This window comes from Macaca nemestrina, chromosome 7 (assembly GCF_043159975.1).
Source record: "Macaca nemestrina isolate mMacNem1 chromosome 7, mMacNem.hap1, whole genome shotgun sequence".
Taxonomy (NCBI): Eukaryota; Metazoa; Chordata; class Mammalia; order Primates; family Cercopithecidae; genus Macaca; species Macaca nemestrina.
The window spans coordinates 15,898,940-15,918,331 of NC_092131.1; the positions used below are offsets into that span (position 1 = coordinate 15,898,940).

The window sequence follows — 19,392 nt, forward strand, 5'->3', positions numbered from 1 at the left end:
TTTAGATTTGAGATTTTAGAACAGAATGTTCCTTAGAGGAGTCCCAGGAGTAATTAGAGATCCTATCCGTAGATTAAGGTGGATAATGGTAAAAACTCACCGTGCCTGTAAGTATTACTGATGGTTTTCACAGGTATCCTGAAGGAAAGGAGAATGGGTCAAGGAAGAGGGGGAAAAAAGAAAGTCAGACTTTTTTTTTTTAATTGTTATTTAGTTTTTATTTCATAATCATAAACTTAACTCTGCAATCCAGCTAGGCATGGGAGAGAACAAGGAAAACATGGACCCCAAAGGGAACTGCAGTGAGAGCACAAAGATTCTAGGATACTGCGAGCAAATGGGGTGGAGGGTGCTCTCCTGAGCTACAGAAGGAATGGTCTGGTGGTTAAGATAAAACACAAGTCAAACTTATTCGAGTTGTCCACAGTCAGCAATGGTGATCTTCTTGCTGGTCTTGCCATTCCTGGACCCAAAGCGCTCCATGGCCTCCACAATATTCATGCCTTCTTTCACTTTGCCAAAGACCACATGCTTGCCATCCAACCACTCAGTCTTGGCAGTGCAGATGAAAAACTGGGAACCGTTTGTGTTGGGTCCAGCATTTGCCATGGACAAGATGCCAGGACCTGTATGCTTTAGGATGAAGTTCTCATCTTCAAATTTCTCCCCATAGATGGACTTGCCACCAGTGCCGTTATGGTGTGTGAAGTCACCACCCTGACACATAAACCCTGGAATAATTCTGTGAAAGCAGGAACCCTTATAACCAAATCCTTTCTCTCCAGTGCTCAGAGCACGAAAATTTTCTGCTCTTTGGAACCTTGTCTGCAAACAGCTCGAAGGAGACATGGCCTAAGGGCTCGCCGTCGACGGCAATGTCGAAGAACACAGTGGGGTTGACCATGGCTAGTAGTACAGGATTTTCCTCAGCGGCAGCATCTGCAAAAAGCTGAAAGTCAGACTTTTATCACACATGATAAAGTGGAAAAAATCTATTGAAACTCATTTTTAAATTGTTACATAATTCTTCCCAAACAGAAAAGTCTAAGGAAGAGTTAATACACATCCATGAATCCATATTCCAGCTTTGATAGTTAACACGATTTTGCTGATCTCATTTCATTTATCCTCCATTAATTTAGTAGGCCTTTCTAAGTGATAAAGACACGTTAGAAATGATCAGATCTTACAAAATAACAACAATCCTTCATTCTCTAACACCTAGTCTATATTCAGATTCTCTCATTGTATCGAAGGTGTGTCTTTACGCACACTTGGTTAATACAAATCAGGACCCAAACACAATGCAAATGTTGCATTTGCTTATTCTGTTTCTGCACCAGTCATTTGCCTCTGCTTTTGGATCTATTCACTGTCCTGTCTCCTCCTTGCTCTGCTGGTATCCTGCACATTTTTCTTCCCAAGCTTCTTTGCCAATGGCTTCCCACTGAGTTCAGCCAACTCAATGGGAAGTACACATAGGAGACTCAAAGGATGAGAGGAGGGAAAAGCCAGGGCATTTCTCCCAGCCTCTGCCTCTGACAGTGACCGCTTCTCCAGCCCTCTAGCAGCCTCCACCTGATGCAATTCTTGTAGGTGGCCCCCACTCCTGGGTTCTGGTCGCATCATCTCCTCTTCCTTAGTCCTTCTAGCTCTAGGGGAGGTAGTGGCTTCCTGAGGGAGCATAGCTCTGGGTTGCCTCAACATTCCATTTGGCATTTCAGCTCTTTTGACTCTTTTGAAACTAGTTCCCTGTGTTCAATTCCTCTGCCGAACTACCTGGTACAGGCTATTTTTTTTTCCTGGACAGGTCCTGACTGACACAGGCTTTTCCCCTTCTTTCTATGTCTTTACACCCTCTCTCCCTTTTTGAATTCTTTTTTGCTATTGTTTCTTCCTCAAGGGTCTTTTAATTTTTTTCCTCTATTCTCTATACTTCCTGCAAACTGTCAGTCATGTCAGATCTAGAGTCGTGCTGGGTGGTATGAGAGCCACCAGCCACATGTGGTTATTTAAATGTCAACTTAGGCTGGGAGCAGTGACTCACGCCTGTAATCCCAGCACTTTGGGAGGCTGAGACAGGCAGATCACTTGAGGTCAGGAGTTCAAGATCAGCCTAGCCACCATAGTGAAACCCCGTCTCTACTAAAAATACAGAAATTAGCTGGGCGTGGTGGCGGGCGCCTGTAATGCCAGCTACTCGAGAGGCTGAGGCAGGAGAATCACTTGAACCTGGGAGGCAAAGGTTGCAGTGAGCCGGGATTTTGCCATTGCACTCTAGCCTGGATGACGAGAGCGAAACTCCATATCAAAAAAAAAAAAAAGTAAACTTAAATTAGTTAAATGAAACAAAAAATTTGCACTGGCCGCATTTCAAGTTCTCGGTGGGCACACGTGGTTAGTCACTGCCACATTGGACAGGGCAGACACAGAACATTTCCAGCATGGCAGAAAGTTCAGCTTGATGTTGCCATTCTAGAAGCTCGATTAAATTCAAGTCCAATACTTTTAGGTAAGAATACTTACAGGGAAGGCTTGTGTTGGGAGAACCTGTTGCTTAAAAATCATTCGGAGCTGCTGAGAAAGTAACAATTTTCTCATCAGAATCACCTGGGGTGTTTGTAAAATGCAGATTCCTCCCCCCCCTCCCCTTTAATCTCAGGATGTAAGGCCTAGTTTATTCATTTTAACAAGCTCTCAGATGACGCTGCTGCACTCTGTCATTTGAAACCTCGGTTTTAAGACAGTCTTAACTGTCTTCAAGACCAAACATTCAAGCTATGAGATCCTGTCCCTCCGACATGTGGTATTAAAAGTTCTTTCTCTTATGAAATATGATGATGTGATATATCATGGTTGTATTTTCTTTTGTTTTTACTGGCAAAATTAAAAATTGGCACCTAATATTATTCTCTCCAATTTCAAGGTGGTTGACTTTACTAGTCTGGTACGTTCAAGAATCTGGGAGCCACTAATACAGTCTAATGTGGACTGTAAATAGGAAATGAGGTAAATGGACCATCATACCCTTTTACAGTCACAGTAAATATGTTAGGGTTGCCCAAAATCTCAATCCATATTAAATGTCAGAAAACAAATTGACAAGAACAAAACAGAGACGGCAGATGAAAGAAGGTCATTACCAGTTTCTGAGCGCAGCTCTGGGGCTCCCCGGCACAGTCTGCTTGCCTGAAGTCTTTAGGACAGAGCCCACATTTTGCACATGGTTATATGTCAAAACCACAGTCAGCGAAAACAATAAGAAAAGCCCAGGTGTTTTAATGATTTGCTGAATTTCCTGGAAATTCCAGGTATGTCTAGAAAATCCTGACATTCTCAAACCAGTTGGTTACATTGAAGTACAGGCCGGGCACTGTGGCTCACGCCTATAATCCCAGCACTTTGGGAGGCCGAGGCAGGTGGATCACTTCAGGTCAGGAGTTCAAGACCAGCTTGGGTAACATGGCGAAACCTCGTCTCTACTAAAAAAATACAAAAATTAGCTGGGCGTGGTGCTTGGTGCCTGTAATCCCAGCTACTCAGGAGGCTGAGGCAGGAGAATTGCTTGAACCCAGGAGGCGGAGGTTGCAGTGAGTCGAGATTACACCACTGCACTCCAGCCTGGGCAACAGAGGGAGACTCCATCTCAAAAAAAAAAAAAAAAAAGAGTATGTGATCAGAATTATAGAGGGAAAGGCCAGGCTCAGCAGCTCATGCCTGTAATCCCAGCACTTGGGGAGACTGAGGTGGGAGGATTGCTTGAGGTCAGAAGTTTGAGACCAGCCTGGGCAACGTAGCGAGACCCTATCTCTAAAAATAATTTAAAAATTAACCAGGCATAGTGGTGCACACCTGTAGTCCCAGCTACTCCAGGGATTGAGGCAGGAGGATCCCTTGAACCCAGGAGTTTGACGTTACAATGAACTATGATAATTCACTGCACTTCAGCCCGGGTGACAGAGTGAGACCCTGTCATTTAAAAAAAAAAAAAAAAAAAGTAGGGGTAAACACTCAGGAAAACTTAAAGCCATGGATGAAAGAGAGAAGATGCATCATCAATTAGAGACACAGGAACAATTAGAGGTGGAGAAAAGAGCACTGTGTTTGGCCAGGAGGAATCACTAGGCAACTTAGGGAGCATTATGTGGGTGAATGGTGAGAACTTAGCCAGATTTTAGAGCGTTAAGGTGGGACTAGGTAGTGAGGAGGAGGCTGAGACAAGTACTCAGTGAGAAGTCTGACCAAGGGAGGAGGAGAGAGGAAGCCTCTGGGGGCATCAGGAACAACAGACATTCCCCCACTCCCCAACGGCAGGACGGGCGGAACAGTGGGGTGGAGCCTCTGCCCAATGCTGAACTCAGGTGTTGGCTGTCATTTTAGTTTTCTGACTGTTTTGGGCCAAGTTTGGATAATATATGAAACCAAAGGCTTTACTAGTGTTCAGAAAAAGGAGAGCGAGCGAGACAGAGCAATAATGGAAGGGCCCATGGAGTTCTGGAATATTCCTGTGGGGCTGAGACAGGGAGGAAAGTAGCCAGGGAAGCTGTGAGTAGAGAAAGCAGGCTTGGTAAACTGGAAGGAAGGAAGGCTCTAGAATCCAACAGGCTGGTGAGGGCTGGAGTTTGGACCCCTGATTATCTGCATGGCCCCAATGTTCCTGCACCTGTTTATCCACAAAACGGAGGGTTTCCTATTTCACAGGGTTATTGTGGGGGTCAAAGGAGAGGAGCTGTAGCGTCTAACATAATCATAGACATTCAATAATGCCCCCTCCCTATTTTGCATTTGCTCATAAAAAGGCATTACAATATAATTATTTTTGGACAGTAAAAAAAATAAAAGTTTTGTTTATTTTTGAGATAGGGTCTTGCTGTGTTGCCCAGGCTGGAGTGCAGTAGAACACCCATGACTTACTGCAGCCTTGGCCTCCTGGGCTCAAGCAATCTTCCTGCCTTAGCCTAGTGAGTAGCTGGGACTACAGGCACACACTACCATGCCTGGCTAAGTTTTAAAATGTTTTATAGAGACAAGGGTTTCATCGTGTTGCCCAGGCTGGTCTCGAACCCCTAGCCTCAAGCAATCCTCCTGCCTAAACCTCCTGAGTTGCTGGGATTACAGGCATGTGCCACATTGCCCAGCTCTGATTTAATATTAATAGTCAACATATATCATTCAATCTATAATTTTGTGAGTTTTCCGCCAATTTGACATATTGCTTTACAAAAAAATAAAATTGCTTATTTGTCTTTCAACCCACAGTGACAAAGTGAAGAAATTGAGCTTCATTGGAACCAGGAAGATCTCATTCAGCGGATGATAACCTCTTACATTGATACTCCAATTTGCATTTTGTAAAGTTGTTTTATAGTTTTGGTTGTGTTTGATTCTGATGATAGGAGGTGGAGCAGATGATAGGATTCTCATTTTGCAAATGTCGCCGAGGCTGGAGTGCAGTGGTGCAATCTTGGTTCACTGCAACTTCTGCCTCCCAGGTTCAAACGATTTTTCTGCCGCAGGCTCCCAAGTAGCTGGGACTAGGCTGCATGCCACCACGCCCGGCTAAGTTTTGTATTTTCAGTAGAGACAGGAGGGTTTCACCATGTTGGCCAGGCTGGTCTCAAACTCCTGACCTCAGGTGATCCGCCTGCCTCAGCCTCCCAAAGGCTGGGATTACAGGCAGGAGCCACTGTGCCTGGCCCAGCAAAAACATTTGAAAAGAAAGCGATGATCTCTGGAAGCCAGCAAGGGTTATTTAGCAGTTTATGCCAGAGGAAGTTTTTTCCTTTTTAAAATAGACTTGCTAGGTCAGGAAATGCTATAGGTAACATGTGTTTTGATGTTAGCAGATCGCTTGACAAAGTGTCTCACAAAGTCTTTGTGGACACGGGGAACCGTTTTAATGGATAGGCAGCTTGTTATGTAGAAGAGGGAGGAACCTGTCCCTGCAGAGGGGAGAATTAGAATCCATGGATGTTAGTTACATACAGGGAAGCAGATCTGGGTTCAGCTCAAGAAAGAACTTTCTAATAATTAGGGATGTTCAATAGTAAGACTGGCTCTTTTGTGAGAGAAGATGGTCTCGCCTGGAGTCAGACGATGAGCAGTGACCCCAAAATAGTGAAGAAAGAGAAGGGATTAGTGCCAATCTGGGTGGATTGCTTCACTCTGACTGTCCCGCTAACATTTATTTATGTTTTATTTCCAGACAGAGTTTTGCTCTTGTTGCCCAGGCTGGAGAGCAATGGCGCAATCTCGGCTCACTGCAACCTCCACCTCCCAGGTTGAAGCAATTCTCCTGCCTCAGCCTCCCTAGTAGCTGGGATTACAGGCATGCACCACCATGCCTGGCTAATTTTTGTATTATTAGTAGTATTAGTATTATTTTGTATTATTATTAGGTCTCAAACTCCTGACCTCAGGTGATCCGCCTGCTTCGGCCTCCCAAGGTGCTGGGATTATAGGCATGAGCCACCGCACCCGCCCTCCTGATAGCATTTTTATTGATAACTGTGATAAAGTCAAAGAAGTCACATTCAGCAGCTCTGTAGCTGTCAAAGCTGAGAGTGACATTTAGTACTTTAGACAACAATTCATGTTGAGAGAAATATCTTTTTTTTTTTTTGACAGAGTCTCACTCTGTCGCCAGGCTAGAGTGCAGTGGCGAGATCTCAGCTCACTGCAACCTCTGCCTCCTGGGTTCGAGCAATCCTCCTGCCTCAGCCTCCTGAGTAGCTAGGATTACAGGTGCATGCCACCACACCCAGCTAATTTTTGTAGTTTTAGTAGACGGGGTTTTACCATGTTGACCAGAATAGTCTCCATCTCCTGACTTCATGATCCGCCCACCTCAGCCTCCCAGAGTGCTGGGATTACAGGTGTGAGCCACCACGCCTGGCCAAAAGAAAGATCTTAAACAGTGAATAAAAATGTAATAAGGACATATGTAAAACCTTGTTCTTGCTTAAAAAGAATTTGCAGTCCAAGTACAGGGCAGAGAAGACGCTCTTACGTAGCCTGTGCATTACAAGTTGTTTTTGTTGGTGCAAATTCAGTATGAACCAGGAGGCGGAAACTGCCAGAGGAGATAGACAGGCTGCCTCCGGGTCTTGGGGCACATAAGGACCAGTTGAAAATCCCTGGGATGTTCAGCCTGTAGATAAGAATGAATAGTAGCGCGGGCAATGAGTGGAAGGGTAATAGGATGCTCGTTGTTTCCAAGTGAGGGAGGGGGTCCTGGCTTTAGAAGGGAGAATTAGATTCCATGAACGGTAATTACATACAGGGAAGTGGATTTGGGTTCAACTGAAGAGAGAATTTTCTAACAATGTGAGCTATTCAATAGTGAGATGGGCTCTTTTGTAAGGCTGTGATTTCCTTGTCCACGGAAGTGTGTAATTTACTATTTATTAAGGATATTTTGGAGGGCATTGTGTAGGGAATGGGAATGTGGACACAGTGAAAATCAAAAGGATAACTTTTATTTCATTCCTGCAACAACCCTGAGAGATGTTATCATCGCCATCTTGCAGATGAGAAAACTGAGATGTCGAGAGGGTAGGAGGCAAAACCAAGACTCAGACCCAAGTGTTTTATGGCAGTCTTCGTTTTCTCCCCCTTTCCAACCCTGCAGTTTTAAGATGGAAACAATCTCTCATCCAAGATGGGTCCCGGGACAGTTTTGCTTCCAATGGTTTCAATTTACCTATGTAGGAAACGGGTATATTGATTTCCTCTGCTTCCCTGTTCTTCAGGAAGGTTGACAGTATCTGCGAGGTGAATGGACTGAGTCCCTTAAAACTCTCCCTACCCCCACAACTAGTTCTATATCAGATATTTTGTTTTATTATTTTGAATATTACTCATATTTTGAATAGATAATACAGGTACAAGGCACGAAATTCAAGTTATACCAAAAAGTGAGCAATAAGGAGCTAATTTTCCTCTCCTATCTATTCTCCAATTGTCTGCCCAGTTTCCCTCCTAGGAGACGGTTACAGACCACATGTTTAAACCCCCAGATTCATATGCTGAAATCTGAATCCCCAAGGTGATGGCTCTAGGAGATGAGGCCTTCAGAAGGTGATTAGATCATGAGGGTGAAGCCCCCATGAATGAGACCAGTGCCCTTATAAAAGGAACCCCAGTTTCTGGCCAGGCGTGGTTGCTCATGCCTGTAATCTCAGCATTTTGGGAGGCCAAGGCCCGTGGATTGCCTGAGCCCAGGAGTTCAAGACCAGCCTGGCCAACATGGCAAAACCCCATCTCTACTAAAAATACACAAATTAGCCAGGCATGGTGGTGTGTGCCTATAATCCTAGCTACTTGGGAGGCTGAAGCAGGAGAATTGTTTGAACTTAGGAGGTAGAGGTTGCAGTGAACCGAGATTATGCCACCACACTCCAGCCTGGGTGACAGAGGGAGACTCCATCTCAAAAAAGGAACACCAGTCTCCCTCTCTTCATCATGTGAGGACATAGCGAGAAGACAGCCATCTGCAACCAGGAGAGGACCCTCATGGGAACCCGGCCATGCCCACACCCTGATCTTAGACTTCCAGCCTCCAGAACTGGGAGAGATAAATGTTATTGCATAAGCCACCCAGTCTATGGTATTCTGTTATGGCAGCCTGAGTGAAGACCAATAATACTCATGGTTTCTCATGCATCCTTCAGGTGATATCTTTTCTGTACGTGTACAAGCAAGAACTTATGTATTTATTTTTTTTCCCCGCAAATGATGGCATGCTTTACACACAGTTCTGCAGCTTACTTTTTACATTTATTACTATATTAGATCAATCTATGTGAAATTACCAATATTCTACTGTTTTGACCCACAAAATATATTGGAAATCCTTCAATATCAGTGCATACGGAGCTGTTTCAGTCTTTCAAAATAAGTATAACATACGTAAGACTTCACAAATATTAAGTGTACACATCCCTACATAACCAGCATCCAGATCAATAATTAGATTATTACCAGCACCCAGAAGGGGCTAGGCCCCCTCCCAGTCACTATCTGACTTTGAATTTTATATAAATGGAGTCGTCCAATGTGGACTCTTATGTGTCTAGGTTTTAATTGGTTGCACAATAGTCCCTTTGGAAGCCCCTTACTTTATTTAACCCTATTGGTGCCTTGCTGATCAACCTTAAAGGTGTTTATAATCTTTTGCTTTTACAAACAATGGGGGATGAACAACCATATAAACATAAGGTATTTTAAAAAGTGTTTTATAGGAAATTTCAAACACATACACAGAAAATAGACTAGACTAGTATAATGGACACAGCTTCAACAACTATCCACATTCTGTTATTCTCCTTTGAGTAGAATTCCATTTACTTACCCCCAAAAATGCCTTAGGGAAGGCTGAATATGTAGACTTCAGAGGCTCAGCTGTACCAATGAATAGCTGTGTGACTATGGGGAAGTTACCTAACCTCTCTTATCTTCACCTCCAATAACATGGAGATGATTATTCCTACTGCTTAGAGTGGTGGTGAGGACAGGGGACCTGGATCAGGGCTTTTCGGCTGCAGGTAGAAGATGCAGGTGGAAGCAGATGGGATAGGCCACAGTCAATCCACTGGCGTTTTATAGAGTGACTGCCTTCTGTAAGATTTCATTGACCAAAGTTCTCCAATGGCTTGAAAGAAAAAACAAAAAACAAAACAGGAAAAAGAAATCAGTTGAAGCCTCCACTAGAATGAACGCAAAGGACTTAACATGTCTTATGTGCTGTTTCCACCATTCTGCTTTTCCAGACTGTCCCTTCTTCAAATCACCGTTTAACTTGTTAAAATCACTTTCGAGCCAGGGCAGAAAGCGAGAAAATGCCAGGGAGAATCGGGAGACGAGGGCAGGGAGAGAAAAGCGTCCTAAGACTTGCATTGCACAAGCTGAAGTCTGGAATTCGCACCAGCGGGATTCCATCCTCCTCCTCCTCCCTACCCCGCTGCTCCCCACCCCTTCTTCGGGAAGATCGCGACTCTCCCGTGACTCGCCCCAAGCCTCTGCTTCGCAGGTTCTGGTTTCCCAATCGATCATGAGTTTCTAGTCCCTGGAGCTGCGTGGGTCGTGAGTTCAAGTCCCTTTCCTTCCGGAGGCGACAACGTTCCGCGGGTCCCCGTGCCACGCAGCGCGGGCGTGCACGCCCCTCCCCGCCGGGCCGCGCTGCCAGACCCGCCCCGCCCCTGGGTGGGAAGGTCAAGGGGCCCGGGCCCTCCCAGCCCCCCGCACCCCTGCGCGCGCCCGCCCCTCGCCTCCTGCCCGGGCGCTCGCAGCCGAGCCCGGCCGGGGAAGGGCTCTCCTCCCAGCGCCGAGCACTGGGCCCTGGCAGACGCCCCAAGATTGTTGTGAGGAGTCTAGCCAGTTGGTGAGCGCTGTAATCTGAACCAGCTGTGTCCAGACGGAGGCCCCATTTGCATTGTTTAACATACTTAGAAAATGAAGTGTTCATTTTTAACATTCCTCCTCCAATTGGTTTAATGCTGAATTACTGAAGAGGGCTAAGCAAAACCAGGTGCTTGCGCTGCGGGCTCTGCAGTGGCTCGGAGGACCCTGGCGCTCTCCCCGTGTCCTCTCCACGACTCGCTCGGCCCCTCTGGAATAAAACGCCCGCGAGCCCCGAGGGCCCAGAGGAGGCCGACGTGCCCGAGCTCCTCCGGGGGTCCCGCCCGCGAGCTTTCTTCTCGCCTTCGCATCTCCTCCTCGCGCATCTTGGACATGCCAGGAATAAAAAGGTGGGTTCTCGGCGCTGGACTTTTCTTTCTCCAGGGTCTGGAAGCCTTGCTAAAAATCCGATGGGTGGAAACTGGTTATGGCTGTGATTCAGGCGGTGTCAGGATATTGGAAAAGACATGAGCTAGTGATGCAATGATATTGTTAATTATAAAAAGCTGCGCCTCTGTAATTTCCATCTTGAAGGGTTCTTTTGGGAGTGGATATTTTCTAATACAGTTTCAAAAGTCAGCATCAGAGAGGGCTGCGAAATTCTCAGCGCTTCATTCCTCTTTCTTTTTTGGAAAGGGCAGCAACTTTGTCGTTTTAAGGGATTCGTGTATATATTTTTTTAAATTTTGGGAGGCCAATTACTAGTTCACTAGCAAGTACTGTGCCGCATCGGCTGATAGACAAGCAGACGGGCCAGCTAAACATCGCGGGGCTGGATTTGCTCTATGTCTGTGTGGGATTCTCACAGAAGTTTCAAGCCAATGAGAAGTGGGAACTTCAGACAGAGATACATGTAAGCAAATGTTTTGCTATTCTTTAAGGAAATTGCAATTCCACCTAAGTAATCCTTAAGTCTTGGAGAACTTTACCTAGATGACACCCACAGTCTTTATTCAGCGAGTTCTTGAAAACATACTGCTTTGAACAAATTAACCTTGTGTGTGCATGTACGTGTCTGTGGGTTGTGTGTGTGTGTGTGTGTGTGTGTGTGCTGAAAACTAAGCTGTAACAATGTCATCCTGGATTGGGGACCAGCACTTCTGTGACAGGCAGTCCTGGTATTTGGTTGGTCTCTCCGGCTTTCCTTGTGTTTTAGGCTGGGGCACAAAACGAGTGAACTCACCTGCTTTAGAAAGTTCCCAGGACCAGTTATGAGCACCAACCTGCCTCCCCCCAGCTGTTCTTATAGTTAGTTCGTTTTTGGAGTTTCTAGGTCTTTTTTTTTTTTTTTAATCACAAGGTGCAGCTGTTCATGATGCTGTGAGGCAGTAAGTGCTTGGGTATTCTTTCATTTTAGGAAAATCCTATTAGCCTGGAACCTGTTTGGCCTCCAGGACTCAGCTGTGGCTCTTCCAGGAGGCTGGGCTTGAGGCAAGACCTGTCCCGGGGCTGCCTCTAGCCAAAGGGAATGGGGCTGTGGGGAGTGAGGGGAAAATGGGGTTAGCATGCCTTTGCCACTAGCTCTTGAAGTCCACTGTGTTGCAGTCAGCCTGTTCTGTCTCCAACATAAACGAGACAGGGTTTTATAACCAACTGAAAGGAAACTTCATGTGAAGAAACAGGAAAACATTGAAATTCATAATATACAGACTGGAAAATAAATTTGTTATTGTTCTTTCATTCCTTCCAGATATAAATCTGGCCATGGCAAATATCAAAAAGCCCTGGGATTTGGCTCTTCACTTTATAAGGTCAGAGCTGTCTCCAGTGTTCTAGAATCTGGCTCACCCAGGCACTTAGATGAAAACTTGTGGACTCTCAGCGTCCTTATTTTTTGGATTGGGCACTAGATAAAGGAAATGGCCTTGCATCTCCTAAGATCACATCAGGGCCCTATTCCCTCTGGATGTAACCTTAATTCCAGGTCCTCTAATACCCAGGGTTGCTAATTCAGATAAGCCATGTGTCCTGAAAGGGAGGGATTATGTTGTTGCAGTGCACGTTTGTAGTAACGGGCCACAGAATTCAGCCATGTCCCCAGGTTCACTGCTCTATTGAAGAAGCCTTCAAGATCACCTTCTCCAGGAAGTCGTCGCTACCCACAGCCTGGTTGTCATGGCACCCAATAGGTATTTCTTTCCATGCCCTTGCCAAGGTGTATAGACATTGTCGTGGCTCTCCAATTGGTTCTCAAGGATACTGGTTGTTTCTGTAGCTCCTCTGTCTAGCATCCACACCCACAAGCAGTAGTTGCTTGGATAAACCGCTGTTGAACTGAATAATAGTACTACATAAAGCTCTGTTTTTGCATAGATTTTATTTTTTTATTTTTATTTTTGAGATGGAGTCTCGCTGTCTCCCAGGCTGAAGTGCAGTGGTGAAATCTCGGCTCATTGCAACCTCTGCCTCCTGGGTTCAAGTGATTCTTCTTCTTGGCCTCCTGAGTAGCTGGGATTACAGGCGTGCGCCACCACGGTTGGCTAATTTTTGTATTTTTAGTAGAGACGGGGTTTCACCATGTTGCCCAGGCTGGTCTCAAACTCCTGACCTCAGGTGATCCACCCACCTCGGTCTCCCAAAGTGCTGGCATTAGAGGTATGAGCCACTGTGCCCGGCCTGATTTTGTACTTTTTTCTACCATAACCATTTTGAAAAGTCTAGTTCAGTAGTGTTAAATGCATTCACGTTGCTGTGCAATCTCCAGAACTCTTCACCTTGCACGACTGAATCTCCGTACCTATTAAGCAACAATTCCCCATCTTCCCCTCCCACTAGCCCCTGGTTACCACCATTCCACTTTTTGTCTCTGTAATTTTGACTACACTAGGTGCCTCGTATAAGTGGACCCAAGCAGCCTTTGTCTTTTTTATGAGTGGCTTTTTTCACTTAACATAATGCCCTCAGGGTTCATTCATATTGTAGCATATGTCAGAATTTCCTTCCTTTTTAAGACTGAATAATATTCCCTTGTATGTACAGACTACATTTTGTTTATTCACATATCCATCAAAGGACTGTGTCCACCTTTAGGCTATTGTGAATAATGCTGCTGTGGACACAGGTTTACAAATACCTGTTCAAGTCCCTGCTTTTAATTTTTGAGGGTATATACCTAGAAGTAGAATGGCTGGATCACATGGAAATTCTATGTTTAGTGTTTTGGGAGTCATCCTACTATTTTCCATAGAGACTGTACCATATTTACACCAACAGTGCACAGGGGTTTCACTTTCTCCATATCCTTCCTAACGCTTGCTCTTTTCCATTTTTTAATAGCCTCATCAGTGTGTAGTAGTAGAGATTTTGTATTTTTATTTTATTTTTATTTTTTAAGCAGAGTCTCACTCTGTCTCAGAGCATGTGCCACCATGCCTGGCAAATTTTTGTATTTTTAGTAGAGAGACAAGGTTTCACCATGTTGGCCAGGCTGGTCTCGAACTCCTGACCTCAGGTGATCTTCCTGCCTCAGCCTCCCAAAGTGCTGGGATTACAGGCGAGAGCCACCGCGCCTGGCCAGATTTTATATTTTTAAAGCAATCTTGCTGGCCACAATCTTACTGGATTAAAGCCTGTGTGTGGCGAAGGGCAGAGTTGCAGGCTCCCAGAGCATCACTGGCTTGTGCATGGCAGAGCTGAGCCCTGGGTTTGTAACTCCTCCTCCTATTTTTCCGTGGGTTTCATTTTCCCCAGGCTGCGCAGGTTCCCTGAGTCCTTTCCTCCATCAGGACTTGCTGGCAGCGGTTCCCGCAGGCCACACTCTTCAGGGGACTGGGCCACCCCAACCCGTCCACTGACGGGGGATTTTCACGCATGTGGACTCAATGCTCTGGTTAAGTGACTTCCTATGACACCTTTCTTTGGTGCCACTCAAAGTGCCTCATGTTCTCACTTTCTTTTCCTTTCATTGTTTGGGGGCACGATGATGGTTTATTCACTCTGTAATCATTTCAGCATAAAGATGTTCAAAAGTCAAGCACATCTCGCATAAAGAATAAAGACCAAGGAATTGGTTAATACCATAGTGGGAGGTTTTAGCTTTTCTTGTGGTGGGGGGAGGACAAGGTTTCGCTCTGTCACCCAGGCTGGAGCATAGTGGTATAATCTCAGCTCACTGCAGCCTCAAACCCCCTGGGCTCAGGTGATCCTCCCCACCTCAGCCTCCCGAGTAGATGGGACTTTAGGTGCATGCCATCATGCCCAGTTAATTTTTTTTTTAATTTTGTAGAAATGGGGTTTCACCATGTTGCCCAGGCTTGTCTCAAACTCCCCGGTTCAAGCAATCCTCCTGCCTGGATTACAAGTGTAAGCCACTGCACCTGACCTTAGCCTTTTTTTTTTTTTTTTGAAGCAGCCAAACCTTTTATTAAAAAGTGTGATCTAACACATTATCCCAATGTAGGAGACAAGTGGAAGAGGTGTGGTTCTGCTTGGGTAGTTGGGGTGTCTGGAATCACCATGACCTCCCTGGAGCACACCCCCCCATACAAGCCCAAGGTGATATCTCCGTTACACGTCACGGGCCGCATGCAACCCACACTCCCCTAGACCTGAATCTGCCTTGGGCATTTATATTTGACTTTTCACCTCCACAGGATACTCACTGTTACCATTCTGGCTCTCTGTCTTCCAAGCCCTGGGAATGCACAGGTAAGATTTTTATTTTGAAAAAATATCTACAAGCGTATTAAAAACCAGGGTGAGGGAGTCCAGCCTTGTGTTATGGAACCCTAGGGTTCTGGAGGTGGGAGCGGCTTTACAGTTGACCTCATCTGAGCTCTTCATTCTCAGAGGTTAACAGTGGAAGCTCAGAGAAAGTGAGACTCGGCCCAGGTGGCATGACTTGTAAGTGACAAGGCTGGGGCTGGTGCTCAGTTTCCTGACTCCCAGTCCAAGACTCTTTTCTATTTTATTTTATGATAAGTTCTGGGGTACATGTGCAGGATGTGCAGGTTTGTTACATAAGTAAACGTGGGCCATGGTGGTTTGCTGCCCCCATCTACTCATCACCTAGGTGTTAAGCCCAGCATACATTTTTAATCAGATTGCATGGCCTCATTTGTGCCGCTCACAGCAGGCCTCAACCTACCTTCAATGTTGAAAAGTACAATATGCTCTAATGTTTCTGGGCAGTGGCACCCGAGGACCCCCACGGGTCTGCATGTGCTGCCACAGACACACCCCTCTTGGAGGAGGTGGGAGAGGAAGTGGGGGTTACCCAAACATCCCAGCATGCAGTGTTGCATAATTCGGCTCCAAACCTAGGAGGGCCCATCGCTGGGCCGAAACCCCTCAGAGGAGTAAGAAGCGGGTGGGCAAGGCCAGGCTCAGGGCCTTAGGGGTTCTGGAAGAAGCTTGCAGCATCCTGGGCTTTATTTTAAGCAACCGGAGAGATGGACCCCTGTGTGTCAGCCCTGAAATGTGGGCAGATCCCTCCTGAAAACTCCGAGGGGCCTCTCTGTGGCTCTGGCTCGGGAAAGAAATGAGAGAAGCGCTATCTCTGAGCAGGCTGAGGGCTGCGGGCAGGTAGGGGAGCATTTTCTCTCTTCATGTTAAGAATTTTGAAGCATATTCAGGCCACTGGCAATGGGAAGGATCTTGGGAAGAGTAACAAAGAATTTTAGACCTTGGGGTTTTCTAAGGCAGCCTCATGGCATACACATGAAGACAGGTAGGCCCTGAGGGCAGCGATTCAGGGTTGTGTTTACTGCACTTTAGGCACTTTATATAATAGATTAACATACATCGTCGTTACCACCATTTTGAACTATGTACATACCCCCCATTTTACAGATGGGGAAACTGAGGCATAGAACAGTTACGCAGAGAGTAGGGGCTAGAGTGAGAATTTGAAGCTGTGCCCTGGTCCAGCAGACTTGAACCTATGCCAGTCCTTGACAGCCAGGACTGGAACCTGGGCCTCCTGGCCTCCCAGCTTCCCGGCACAGCTTCCTGGCTCGTCTGCTCCACTTCCTTTGCCCCAACTCCCTGGGACCCCTGAACCCTCTCCTGGGAGTGCAGGCCAAATCCATCATCTCCGCAAATCAGCCAATAGCTCAGGGAAGCCCAACCTCCGAAGCTGTAGAAAAGGCCAGGGATGGGAGTTCCTGGAAAATGTCAGGCCCCGGGATCTTCCCAAACAGCCCACCCAACACTTTTTTTTTTTTTTAAGTACATAAACTTGTAGCTCAAGTTGTATGTAAAAGCTACAACCCTCTGGGATTGTTGAGGTCTATCTCTTTCTGGAAGCATCTTTGTGTCATTGATTTGCTGAGACTGAAATGGAGAAATTTACTCAATTCAACTTTTCTTAGAAAACCGACTGCATCTCTGTGTAGCTTTTATTTATGTACAGACATCAAAATCAGGTAGAGGGTTTCATGGGGGCAAATAACTCATATTCGGCGCTTTGAAGGTGAGGTCGCACCTAAAGAAAGAGTCATTGCCCTTAAGAGCAGTCTCATTCATTCCCAGAAAGGGGATGAACAGGGAGCATGCCACATTAGTCTCAGCAGATGTGATTCCTCTTGCTCTTCATAACTAGAGCATTAAAAAACCTGAAAACTGTCTGCTAAAAATGGGAGCTATGAAGCAATGGTGCAGGGAGTTTATTTTTTTAATAAAGTTTTTCTAAAAACATAGAGATGGGGTCTTGAGGCTGGTCTCAGACTCCTGGGCTCAAGAAATCCTCCCTCTTCAGCCTCCCAGAGTGCTGGGATTACATGCATGAACCACTGCGCCTGGCCTGGTGTGGGGAGTTTAGAAAGTAGTTCTAAGTGTAAAATAATTGTAAGGAAAAATTTTAGAAGAACAAATAGGGGTTATAATACAGGTATTGGTATTTTGCAGGCCTTTCTTTTTTGCTCCATTTCCCCAACTTTCTGTGTTGCAGCAATAAGACTTCTATGGTGTGAAATGACTTAGCCTGTTTCTCCTCTCTCCTTCCCTGCAGGCACAGTGCACGAATGGCTTTGACCTGGATCGCCAGTCAGGACAGTGTTTAGGTATGAGCCACTGCGGATCCTTCATTGGGGTGGAGGCATTCCGCCCAGTTGCAGGGCTGTTTCTTTCTCTGTTGTTCAGTGATTAGCCATGCCCATGGAAGAACACAGTGACATGGAATGACTGAAGTCAATGGTGCCCTTTTATTGATCACCTTCTTTGTGCCTGGCCTTGAGCTAAGCACTGAGAGGGGTGGAAGAATTGATCTCTGTTCTCTTGAAGGTTTCTATTGGATTGGTGTTTCCTAGGGCTGCCGCAACAAATTACCACCAACTTAGGGGCTTAAACAACACCAGTGTATGATTTTACAGTTCAGTAGGTCAGAAGTTTGAATTGAGTCTCCACCAGAATAGAATTAAGGTGTCAGCAGGGCTGTGTGCTTTTCTGGAGGCTCTAAGTGAGACTTTTGTTCCCTTCTGGTTGTTGGCAGAATTGAGTTTCTTATGGTTGTAGGACTGAGGTTCTGTTTCCTTGCTGACTGTCAGTGGAGGGCAATTCCTACCTTTTAGAAAACTCCTGCTTTCTTTGGCTGGCAGCTCCTCCCTCCATCCTCAAAGCCAATACAGCAAGTCAAGTGTTTCTCACTTTGAATCTCTTCTTTTTCTGTTGTAGCATCTCTCTGACCAATCAGCCTCTTCTTCTTCTACTTTTCAGAACTCCTGTGAATATATCGGGCCCACCCAGAAAATCCAGGAAAACCTCCCCATCTCAAGGTCAGCTGCTTAGTAAGCTTAATTCCAGCTGCTACCTTAATTCCCCTTTGCCATGTAACCCAACATATTCACAGGTTCTGAGGACTAGGAAGAGGAGATTTTGGAGTGTTTGTGAGGGGCATTCTCTTAGCATGCCATCTTTTGCAATGGACTCTGTGGAAGATGAGGAGAGAGTGATACCTTATGTCCAGAGTCAATAAGCATTGACGGGGCCAGGTGCAGCGGCTCACACCTGTAATCCCAGCGCTTTGGGAGGCCGAGGCAGGTGGATCACCTGAGGTCAGGAGTGCAAGACCAGCCTGGCTAACATGGTGAAACCCTGTCTCTACTAAAAATACAAAAAAATTAGCCAGGTGTAGTGGCATGTGCTTGTAGCCCCAGCTACTCAGGAGGCTAAGGCAGGAGAATGGTTTGAACCTGGGAGGCAGAGGTTGCAATGAGCTGAGATCGCACCACTGCACTCCAGCCTGGGCAACAGAGAGAGACTCTGTCTCAAAAAAAAAAAAAAAAAAAAAAAAAAGAAAAGAAAAAGCATTAATGGAGGTCAATTTGAATTGGGTATGGAAGGATGAATAGGATCCTAAGAAATGCCATTCCAGGTAGAAGGAAGAGCATTAACAAGGACAGGGTGTGGAAAGGACGCTCAGAGCATAGGGCATATGAACGGAGTAAGACAGCCCTACTTCCCCCCATCTTAGGGGAAGTATTTAGCTTTTACATTATACTTAATTTAGGCAAAATCATCTGTCTTCTCCAAGCTCATGTCAGGCATACTCCAGAGGGGAGATAGATGGTTTGAAAAACTGGTGAAAGGTGAGGAATAAACCCTGTCCTGGGAAATCTGGGCTAACATTTTGATTTTAAAGTAAGGCGTTTTGACTTGAAGATTTGATGAGGAATGAAGAGTGGAGCAGTGGCCTTCTTTTCTGGCCCCCCAGTTTCAACAATGGCTTCAGGCTTCAAGCTGAAGAACAGGCTGTTGCATTCTGCACCTTGCCATTGCTCCTTCCTCTGGTAGGACTGGGTGTGAGTTTCTCAGATGAGATGCTGGGGGTGAGTTGTCGGGTGCAGGCGTGTGGTCTCCAGTCTCCAGCCCTGCACAGAGCAGACTCCAAGGCTGGTGAGATGGCTCGGTATATGGGATCATGTCTTCTGCTTGCTGGAGCCACAGTTCAGGCCTCCCATTGTCTGTACCCTACCTAGCAAGGCTGATTTTCTAGAGAGTCCACCTCTCCCCTTCCAGACATAATAAGCAGAGCCCAGCCTGGCTGGAAATGGGCTT

The 19,392-nt window shown here is 46.0% G+C and overlaps 1 protein-coding gene and 1 pseudogene across 3 annotated transcripts in view; one reads left to right on the forward strand and one right to left on the reverse strand.

Annotated features, from left to right (window-relative positions):
• Window positions 1–315: 315 nt before the first annotated feature.
• Window positions 316–919, reverse strand: LOC139364084 (peptidyl-prolyl cis-trans isomerase A pseudogene; annotated as a pseudogene).
• Window positions 920–10,265: 9,346 nt separating this feature from the next.
• The window catches only part of LOC105467549 (fibulin 5), a 79,012-nt gene continuing 69,885 nt past the window's right edge, over window positions 10,266–19,392 (forward strand). For 2 of the 3 annotated variants that reach the window (XM_011717222.2, XM_071099710.1), the window contains exons 1-3: window positions 10,266–10,748; window positions 14,991–15,045; window positions 17,348–17,399. In XM_011717222.2, coding sequence (XP_011715524.1) covers window positions 10,732–10,748; window positions 14,991–15,045; window positions 17,348–17,399 — 124 coding nt within the window. In that variant the 5' untranslated portion in view covers window positions 10,266–10,731. Of the gene's footprint in view, window positions 10,749–10,927; window positions 11,252–14,990; window positions 15,046–17,347; window positions 17,400–19,392 lie in introns of those variants that run through there. The other variant, XM_011717221.2, reaches the window with a different exon arrangement.